The 10759-nt window shown below is 41.2% G+C and overlaps 1 protein-coding gene across 2 annotated transcripts in view; it reads left to right on the top strand.

Annotated features, from left to right (window-relative positions):
• The first annotated feature begins 514 nt into the window (after positions 1-514).
• ANO10 (anoctamin 10) overlaps positions 515-10759 on the top strand; it is a 125908-nt gene continuing 115663 nt past the window's right edge. For both annotated transcript variants that reach the window (XR_014227594.1, XM_082306068.1), the window contains exons 1-6: positions 515-623; positions 3497-3649; positions 4741-4923; positions 6888-7022; positions 8679-8798; positions 9538-10107. Coding sequence is in view for 1 of the 2 variants with exons in the window: in XM_082306068.1 (XP_082162194.1) it covers positions 3511-3649; positions 4741-4923; positions 6888-7022; positions 8679-8798; positions 9538-10107 (1147 nt within the window). In the remaining variant the exon portion in view is untranslated. The remainder of the gene's footprint in view (positions 624-3496; positions 3650-4740; positions 4924-6887; positions 7023-8678; positions 8799-9537; positions 10108-10759) is intronic.

Below are 10759 nucleotides of genomic sequence, written 5' to 3'. Positions count from 1 at the left end.
GCTACGAAGGGACGTGTGGAATTATATGCTCTACAAAAATCTTGGTATCAAAATGCAAAAGTGTCCTCTTTTGCCTGTAGAAAACGATGTTTAGACATAAAACTAATCCAGCTGAAGCACAGTGTTTTTAGCTCAAGCTCCACAAGGAGATTTGGCCTGACAGGAGACAGCATGGGAAGGGAAAGGTGGGGGGGGGGGAAAGAGGATGAAGCGAGAGCTCACGGTCCATACCAGTGTTGATAAAACACTGTAATAAAAGTATTTTGAAAGTATTATGGCACAAGGGACGGACGGACGCCGCTACCACCCCCGCCGGGCGACACCCAGCCCCGGCCAACGGTCAAAGCCTCACCTCAGCCGTCCCGCGCTTGCCCCGTGAGCACGTGAACGGGGCGGGGCAGCACCGCCTCCGGCCAATGGGAGGAGGAGCCGCGGCCGCGGCGGGCGGGGCCAGGGGGCGGAGAGGCGTGGCCAGCGGCAGCCGGAGGGCGGTGGCGCGTTGGGCCGCCCCGGCGCCCCTCCTGCCGGCGCCGGCTGCCTGCGGCCGCAGCCCGCCTCCGCAGCCCGCCTCCCGCCCTGCCCTGCCCTGCCCTGCCCTGCGGATGTGGAGCCGGCAGCCGGCGGTGAGTGGGGAGTGGGCGGCCGTCACCCGGCGGGAAGGGGCTCTCGCTGCCTGCGCCACCGCCGTGAGGGGAGGAGCCTCCCCCCTTCCCGCCCACCCCGCGCCTTCCCCGCCGTGGCGCGGGGCCAGCGCCGAGCCGCCCCTCAGCGCCCGGGCACGCTCGCCCGCCCGGCGGCGTTCGCTAGGACGGGGAGGATGCCGGGCCCGGGGGGCTCTGGGCCGGGCCTGCAACCGGCTCAGCTGCGGTGGGCTGCGGGGCAGGGGCGGCGCTCGCTGGCGGAACGCGGCCTGGCGTGAGGGAGGGAGTGAGTCACCGGCCGGGCCTCTCTCCGCCCCGGCCGCCTGGTTGCTATAAAAGGAGAGGGAGGCGCAGCCTGGCGGCGGGAGGGCGTCGTTATGGGCCGCCTCAAAGCGGTCACGGCGAGGGGCGCTGCCGCTTCTGGCTGCCCGGGGGCCACCCCGCTGCCCGGAGGGGTGCGCTGCCTCGGAGACCGCCCCGGGCGGCCGCCCGGCGGCTTCCTGACGAGCAAGCGGGCTGTGGGGGTTAGAAGTCCTCTTCTCGCGGTTCCCCGCGCTTCGGGGTCCGTCATAAGTTACGCTGTGCGTGGGTATGACAGAAGAGGCCAAGTTACATCCCGCAGGGTCCTTGGTAGGCATTGAACCAGCCGCTGCGTGGTGCAGGAAATCACAAACGCAAGTTGGAAGAGCGCTTCAGCCCTGTTCCAGTTTTTAATAGTAGAAAGCCTAAAAAGAACAAATCTTACTTAGTCACCACACCAAGCCCAGTGATTCTGAACAAAGGGTAGGAGCCAAGTTTGCTGAGTAGCATGCTGGTTATGCAAAGGCTGTTTTCAGAAGATAACTGTTCTATGAAGTAATATTGTTAACTAGTAATACTTAATAATTATCTAGTGCTTTTCATTTTTTAAATTCTTCAGAAATTGCAGCGTGCGCGATGTGGCAGGCATATTTTTTAAAAATAAAACTGATTATGGAAAGTGATGCAATAAGGTGGAGTGACTCGTCGAGACAGTGTAGTCAGTCATTGACAAGCACAGTTACAGTGCCTTATCCCTGATTATGTTTTCCTTTGATTCATTCTGCTTGTGAAGATTTGCGTCTAAAATGTTTTTAAATACTTTATTAATCTAGTGTATTTCTTTTAAAGACATGCCTACTTGAGTTCAGAGCTGTAAATCTGAATGCTGCAGAATTGTGTGCATGTGAACTGGCAAGTGAAACTAACTGAAAACCCCATTGGAATTTGGCTTGAAAGCTTTTTTTTTCCAGTCAAAAGCAAATAGACTTGTTTATTATGATGTGCATATGTTTACAGTATCACTGTATTTTGTAGGATAATTTCTATGAAATACTGGAGATTGTGATTTCTCTGTGAATCACACAGGTATAACTGTCATAAAAGCTGAACTGCATCCTTGGAGCAACTTAGAAATTCAGTAATTTCAGTCTTTGAACAGAAGGGGGAAAACTGCTTAAAGACAGTGGGTAAAATCTTTTTTTCAGTGAAGTTGATAGCAAAAAAAAAAAAAAAAAACCAAACCCAAACCACCAAACTTTCCCCTCAGTTTTCAATTCGGTAAATTCAGTCTGTGATAGGTTTTTTGGTTGAGTTTATTTATTTAATTTTTTAAAACTGAATAGGTTGGTTACCAGATTTATCTTTTTATATCGACACCTCTAAGTTGCTTTATGAAGCATGATACAGTGATCTCTGTAGAATCATTTATGTAAAAGTTGAAGGCACAATGTCAACAAGACTTAAGAGGAGCGGCTGAGGGAACTGGGGTTGTTTAGCCTGGAGAAAAGGAGGCTGAGGCGAGACCTTATCGCTCTCTGCAGCTACCTGACAGGAGGTTGTAGCAAGGCGGGTGTCGGTCTCTCTTCCCAGGTAACAAGCGATAGGACAAGAGGAAACGGCCTGAAGTTGGCACCAGGGGAAGTTTGGATTGGATATTAGGAAAAACTTCTTCACTGAAAGGGCAGTCAGGCACTGGAACAGGCTGCCCAGGGAAGTGGTTGAGTCCCCATCCCTGGAGGTATTTAAAAGACGTGGATGTGGTGCTTGAGGACATGGTTTTGTGGTGGACTTGACAGTGCCAGGTTAACGGTTGGACTCGATGATCTTAAAGGTCTTTTCCAACCCAGATGATTCTATGATTCTATAAAGGTTCACTTAGATCATTTGGATTATTTACATATAAAGCTATGCTAATGCTTAACACTTTGCAGCTGGACTTTGTCACAGAACACTTGCTTTATATCTTTCAACAAGTCATTTAAGTGCTTTGTGCATAATTTGCCTATCTGTATGACAGATGTCCTGCTCACCTAGCCAAGGTGGTATAAGTTTCCTTGGTATGGTTAAAGCTTCACAAGATTAACTGAGAAGGTTCCTCCTTAAAAATATAATGTGTTTGCACATACTTACCAGGAGAAGCTTATTGGTTTTAGATATCTGTTTGACTAATGTTTTCGTCTGTTAATGTTCTCATTTGCTAACAAATACACTGTAGGAAGTTACAAGCTGTTGTTTTTGATGATAGTTTTGCCTTATTACTTTGTTTTAATTTATTTATTTGCTTTCTCATCACTGCTACTTCACTATACATAGCACCAACAATTTTCCTACTTAGAGAACAGGATGTAAATGCCACCGAAGACTGGTAGCATCTTGCTAAGTGACAATTGGAGAGGTTACTCAAACTGCTCTTTTCGGTATGTCCACAGAAATGAGCACCTGCCACTTTGCTAAGCACAGACATATGTAATTCACTATAGTAAAGTTTTGTGTTTTTCAGATTGATACCAAATATTTTTTTAACACTGGCATTTTTGTTTTGTTTTTGTACTTAGCAAGCTCTCAAAAGATGGCGGAAAGCTGGTCTTTCTTGGATACTTTTGAGCCTGACTTCAGGCCTCTGGTAGTAATTGAGCTTGCAAAAGGCACCAAAGAGGAAACCATACAATGGTTCACTGATCGAATTGTGGACAAAAAAGCAAATGGAGGTGAGTATAGTATGATCTTCTGTAACACTTTGAAATTAAATTGGCTGTCATCATAATAATAAGACATACAGAAAATTAGTTCTCAGGTAATGTGGTTTAGTTATTGTTTAGCCGATCGCACTCCATTTTGCATTTTTGAAGTTGCTTAATTTTATGTAAGAGTAGAGCTTCATGCTGGTGTCATGAAAACGTACTGAACCCTATTAACCCAGTTATTAATGAAAATATTGGCTTAAGGTCACACACCTGTTGAACTCTAGAATCCTTCTGTTTTTGCAGTGAAACCTTGATAACCTGTCTTTGAACATAGTTTTGATAGCAGTTTTTATATTGTGTAGAGCATGTTTCTCTTGTTGCTTATGAGAACGTTGTAAGCCTTGCCAAAATGAAGATGCATCACATCTACTATCCTGTCCACAAGACTTTGTACCATGTTGTAGAACGGAATTAAGTTAGCAGGAAGCAATTTAATCTTGATAAATTCATGTTGGATTTTAATTATCTTTTTGCTAGCTTGTAGGCTCTTACAAAGACAATATTTCATTACTTGTTTTAGTATACTTCCAGGAATTGAAGTTAGGCTAATTAATTTGTAATGCCTTAGGCTTTTTTTTTTTTTTTTTTCATTTTTTAAAGGCATTATTTATGGTTATCGTAGCTTATATCTTATGATCAGTAATATTTCCGTGGCTATTGGATTTGTGACTACAGACTTGCTTTCAGGCTTCTGTTAGATAACTCAGGGATGTTTCTATTTCAAAAGTCTAGTCTCCTTAAAACGAGTGGGACTGTTTGCAGAAGCACTGGTGGCTTACATGATGTGAGGATGACAGCAGATCCAAACTGTCCCCATTGTTCCAGTTCACTGTCTGTGAGCGCTTCCACAGAAACAGGGCTAAATCAGGGGGTGACCCTGCAAAGTTCTGAACACCGCACGTCAGGTGCTGTTGAAGCCTTACTTCTTTGTGCCCTTAGAAAGACGCAGCTTCAGCGCTCCTGATAGCTAGGTCCAACATGATGGATGCTAAAATACTAGGCTTTTGAGATGTAATTTTTGTGTATTCTCTTTCTTACTTTGCCTTTCTTTAAAGGTGCACAACTGCTGGTTAAACCATTGGTCACGGAAAATGGAAATGAAAATATTTATCTAGTTGGAGCTTCTCACTTAAGGCTGTTGCTGGGAGCTGAAACTGTGGGTTTGGTGAAGGAATGTAATGATAACTCAATGAGAACTTTTACATACAGCAGTAGAAAAACTTTCAAAGACTTTGCAGGTAAGCAATTTTGAGGGGGCTTTGTCATTGCAAAGCTGTGGCTAAAGATTATGAGCAATTACACCATTAAATTTTTCAGTTTCTTTCTGTTCCTTGGAATGGTAACAGTGAACAGAAATAGGAAGAACAAGCCATGAAAAAAAAAAATACTCATTTTTACCTATGGAAACTCAGATCATATAATGAAATGATTTTTTTTTTCTTTCACATGGCTTTCACTTTTTGCTTGTGTTTTATTTTATGCTTTTATATGCTCCGAAAAGTCTCTTATTTGTATGAAAGATTTTTGTTGCAAATAGGACAAGAAAAAATATTTGATAAACGTGAGTGCAGGATTAACAATCAATGTTATGAATTAACATAGGAATTTAATTTCTGTGAGCCAGTTTTGAGGCTTATTGTATTATAATTAGCTGGAGAAAATAGAAACATTTTTCTCCATTATATTTACACATCAAACAGAATTAAATAATTAAATAAGACTACAGAGCCATTCAATGGAATTTGGGCATGATTAGCGAAATCGTTCCTTTTCCTCTTTTATTTTGAGGAGGTGCCAACACAGTAACATTTTCTTTTAAATGTACTATCTGCATGGTATTTAACCCTCCTACAGTGGCAGAACTAATTTTGCTCTCCAGGTAAATATTGGAGTTCCAGCTTAGTCTTCCGAGTACTTTTTATGTGCCTGTTTCAGTGATGCCTTTCACCACATTTTCAGTATAAAGGTTCTTGGATCTGTCTGAAACAATAATAAAGTTGAGTTTTGTGGTTTGTTTGATGCCAGTTTATTCAACACTGCTAGTGTGTGCAATAGCTGTTGCAGTGTCTTGTCTCTTGTGACCTTGCTTTCCTGAAATTAGGAAGCCTTGAGAAGAATTGTCAGTTGCAAAGGTGCCATTTCTGTTTCTTTCATGTGTTTACATTCTTAATGCTAATCTGACTGTCTCTAGTAGCAGCTGGAGCTCCAACTACTGTAAATCTAAAAAATATTTTTTTCTGTATCTCCTGGCCTTTTTTCTTTTTTAAAACACTAATGTAATTTTAGTTTTGTCCAGATCTGATCAGAGGATAAAATAGTTGACCACGCTTAGAGGAGGTGAAAAATGTGTCATCTACAAAAGAAAGCCTGCAGCCTGTGTTGTCTTACTAATATTTCTAGTTCCCCAATTTAACTGATACCATGTTCTTATTCTTTGTATTAGAGATTTGTTGTTTTTTAGCTTCTTACTTAGTGTATTTAGGGCCATCCCTATAGTTTCTTATTCCTAAGGGGAAAAAAAATAATCAATTGGTTGTTATCTCAAGGAAATGAGACTCTTCTTCCTTCGTGATAAACTGATGGGGTTGACAACAGGTTTGTTGCTGTAGCTCTTCAGAATTTGGGATTTTTGGAAAGGTTTCTTATCATTTTACCTTATTTCTGTATTTTTATCAGAGCTAATTGTCTCAAGTAGCTTATCTTGCTCTTTATTGCCCATATAACATAATGATACCGTGATATTTGGTGTGAAATGCTTGCTGAAAAGGAGATTTGTCCTGAAACCTTACTGATTTTCGTTAGGAAAATACTTTAGGAACTGTATGGCAGAAAGGGGTACGGAGATTCTGAGACTGGCAAATAGTGGATGCCTAATTAAGAGTCTTTCAGCAGGGCAAGAGTGTGTAGTACTTGCTGGTATACTAGCCTAGCCTCCAGCATTTAGTACTTCAGGGGTGTCCTTGTTGATTTGTTCTCTTAGTTCACCTGAGTAGTCAAAAACACAGTGGCCCACATGTGACAGTTAGAGAAAACTTCTTCCCAAAACATTTATTTTAAAAAGTAGAGTTTTTCCTAATGAACATTGGTGGGCAGTAATTGTGACTTTTTTCTTTTTCTGATTCTGGTCATTTTTGGTAGTTATTTGCTGCCAGGGTTGTCTTCCTATGCTGCACAATTTCATACTACCTTCTTTTTGATTTAGATGACAATCACAATTTCCTTACGGTGGCAGAATGTCAGTATATCATCAAACATGAACTTGAAAATTTGAGAGCTAAAGATGAAAAAATGATCCCTGGATATCCTCAGGCAAAGCTGTATCCAGGAAAATCAATTGGTAAGCAATGTATTTTGTTGCCTGTAACTCAGTGTGTTGATGTAGGATAGTGTTTGTGGTGAAAAACCCTTAATTTTCCTGCAATGAAGAGAAATACTTTAGACATTAAAGTCCTACTTTATCAACTTTGTTTTCTCACTGCTCCACAATGATAGGACAAGAGGCAATGGATGCACAGTGCAACAAGAGAAATTCTGAACAGATATTAAGAAAATGTTTTTTCACAGTGAGGGTAATAAACATTGGAAGAAGGTTTTGGAGAGATTGTGGTAACTCTGTCCTGGGAGACTTTCAGATCTTGCCTAGAGGACAAGGCCCTCAGCAGCCCGCTTTAAGCTGGACCTGCTTTGAGCAGGAAGTTGGACCAGGTGACTTCCAGAGGGCCTTCCAACCTCAGTCTTTCTGTGGGACTGAGACTCTGGCCTTATGTTCTTTTCAGATGGATAATTTTCATGTATATTGATGTCACCCGTTATTTTTATAATGAGTAACAAAAATATTTGTTTTCAAAAAATTCCGTAATTATATGCTTGGGTTGTCGCTGTATGAAAATACTGGAATGAGTAACAGTGTTCCGGAGCTATACATTTTACAATGTGAAGGAAGGAAGTTTTATTTCATTCATTTGACTTCATTTATCCTCCTTTTTGCTTCAAGAGCTCTTCCTTTTCATGGGAGAAAGAAGCAAGGAGAGCTAGTGCTATTTTTGTGGTAGCTGGAACCAGTTCTTTGGCAGAGATGCTACAGTTTCTTAGGAGAGTTTATCTTTTAATATTTGTGTGTCATTTTAATAAGTGTCTTTATTCATTAATGTTGGTCATCAAAGAAATAGATCTGTGCATGTCAGTGGTTCAAGAAATGTAAATAAATGTAGATGTCAGATGAGTTTACATTGGTAATTTTTCATATAGCTAAGGTATTTTTCTAGTTATGTCAAGTAGATGCTGATGGGAAATAGTAAAAAGCTATCAAACAACTTCCAGTGCCTCCCATCTCCTGTTTTTGAATTTATTTTCTTTTTCAATATTTCTACAGTCGTACTTCCGGAGCAGTTTGTTAATTGTTTATCAGCACAGGTAGTATTGCTTTCCATAACAAAATGAAATACAAATTGTGGAATATTTGGTTTGTTTGCAATGAAGATGTGTTGTAATTTATGAATTAGTATCAATTGATCATTCGAAAATGTTTTTAGTATCTTTCCCATAATTAATACAACAATGGCTCTTCAATTTACTGTTTTGTTTTTGCTATGTCAGTTTGATTTGTTATACCTGTCTTTGCTCAAATGCAAGAGCCAGACCTTTCCCCGCAAAGCTACACATGGCATTTCAGTTCTGACCTGTAGCACTTTTTGTTATTCAAGCTGCAGCTGATTATATTGCAAACCTATGGAATAGTTAATAGATGTAAGAAGGTTACTCTTTCTTTTCCAGTGGACAGCAGAGTGTAGGAATAGGTAGAACTGCTTTCTATAATGGATAATTTTTAACTAACATGCAGACATTTTATTTGTTTTTAGGTTTTAAATGCTAGATTTATTTCAAAGTAACTTTAGGCTTGCTAAGTGCATAATGTATCCTGTTTGCTTATATCAACTTCACTGTCCTTTGAAGGAGTAGTGGGTACCTTTTTTTTTTTTTCTTCTTTTCCTAGTGAGAAGATTATTGACCAGTGGTATTCTAGTTCAGATTTTCCCACTGCATGACAGAGAAGAGTTGAAAAAGCTTCGTCACAGCTGGTATGGCCGAGTCAAAGTTGGCTATCAACCTTTAGGTATGTGAACACTCACTTCACTACAAATAAAGTGCAGCGTTTCTTCTGGAGAAGTTTTCTCTTCAGTTTGTGTGAGAAGACCAAGGGTCCTTCCTAACTTCTACTCTAGCATTTAGCCTCTATAAAAGTGAAACTCCTGTGTGGAAGGTAAGTATTGTACAAATATTGCTGAAGGGAATGTCTCAGCCTGGGTGTGCTGACATCTTTAAGATTTCAGTATACCTTTCCATCTATTCCTTTAGTTCCTTGAAGGCTGGCAAAGCACAATTAGTCCTTTTTGGCCCTGAGCAGGCTGAAACAAATTTGTTTCCCAGGTGTGCGTATACCAGTGAGAAGCTTCAGAAGTTAGGTGTCACTGACTGTTAAAGTTTGTTTTTATACCACGTCTTCCATGCCATCCTAGCAATTCATTGATAGATTCAGTTTTCAAGAGTGCTAGTGTTTTGGGTTTTTTTCCCCCTCTGGATATCTGATGCTGATATGATAAGTATTGAGATATTTGACTTCTCTACCATCTGAATATATGTATGTATGTGTGTGTGTGTATATAACATAAAAAAAATTTCAAATGACCTTCTGAGTTTTTGGAATGTGGCAGAAGGAGGAAGAAAAAAGCAATAATATTCATTGTGGTATTTAGGAAAAAAAACTGGGCCAAGGGATTAATGTAAAGTCAAGTTTGATATTATATTGACATCTATGTTAAGTGTAGTCTTAATTGATTCATTTTTCTCTGCAGATGAGATACGCTGCTACTTTGGCGAAACCATCGCTCTCTACTTTGGCTTCTTAGAGTACTTCACATTTGCTTTGATTCCAATGGCTGTCATTGGGATTCCGTATTATGTGTTTGCATGGGAAGACTATGACAAATACGTGATGTTTGCCACATTCAACCTGCTCTGGTCCACTGTGATACTGGAAGTTTGGAAGCGGATTTGCGCCATCATGACATACCGTTGGGGGACGCTGTTGATGAAACGACAGTTTGAAGAACCAAGACCAGGCTTCCATGGTGCCCTGGGTATCAATCCCGTCACTGGGAGGGAGGAACCAGTGTACTCAAGTATTAAGAGACAGATACGGATTTATCTGGTGTCCTTACCATTTGTGTGCCTTTGCCTCTACTTCTCACTGTACGTGATGATGATTTACTTTGACTTGGAACAGTGGGCTCTGGATTATCATGAAGAGAATGAGTCTAACTTCAGCAACTTGATGCTGTTTGTGCCCAGTATCATATATGCTGTTGTGATTGAAATTATGAACCGTATCTATCGGTATGCTGCTGAATTCTTAACATCATGGGGTAAGAAAGTTGTTTGTTCTTCCTTAAAGTTAGAATCGCAGATGTTTAGAATTTGTTTCTTTGTAGACTACATTACTGTGAGTTCTTGTTCAATGGAATGCTAAAGAAATTTCCTGAAGTAGATTTTTATTGTGGGGTAAAAGAGATGGCCATTTTAACTTCTTACATTTATTTTGAGGGTTCCGAGACTGCGGTTTCATGTTTGGTTTAATTTGGTCTGAGTCTAGCATGCCATCAGAAGGGGTGATCCTGCCTTCCTCCTCAGCCTCTCTCCGCCTTTGGCGCAGAAGTCCCCCTTCCCTGATTTCGCTCTTTGTTTGGCTCTATCAGCCATAGAGCCGGGGGAAGTGGCAAGGTGAAGTCATGAGGATGGGAGCTCAGAGGTGAATGGCAGCTTGCGTCCACAGCCTGGGTTTGCTGAATACATTTTAGTCTACTGATGTATCTGTGCAGAGGACAGAGGCACTGAGATAATGGAACAAAATGTAAAAACATAACTAAATGCCATATGAAAGTGTTTGCGTATGCTCTATGTGTAACAAAGAGATTTCACATCCCTATCAAAATATTTTCTGCTGGGCACTCTCAGAAGAGGAGGAATGTTGTAATAGATGGTCTCGTTTTCCCTGTGTGTGTGACTTTATTTAACAGA

The sequence above is a fragment of the Platalea leucorodia genome (assembly GCF_965183815.1).
Source record: "Platalea leucorodia genome assembly, chromosome: 1".
Classification (NCBI taxonomy): Eukaryota; Metazoa; Chordata; class Aves; order Pelecaniformes; family Threskiornithidae; genus Platalea; species Platalea leucorodia.
Note: the sequence above shows the minus strand (reverse complement) of the source record. Positions and strands in the feature narration are given on the sequence as shown.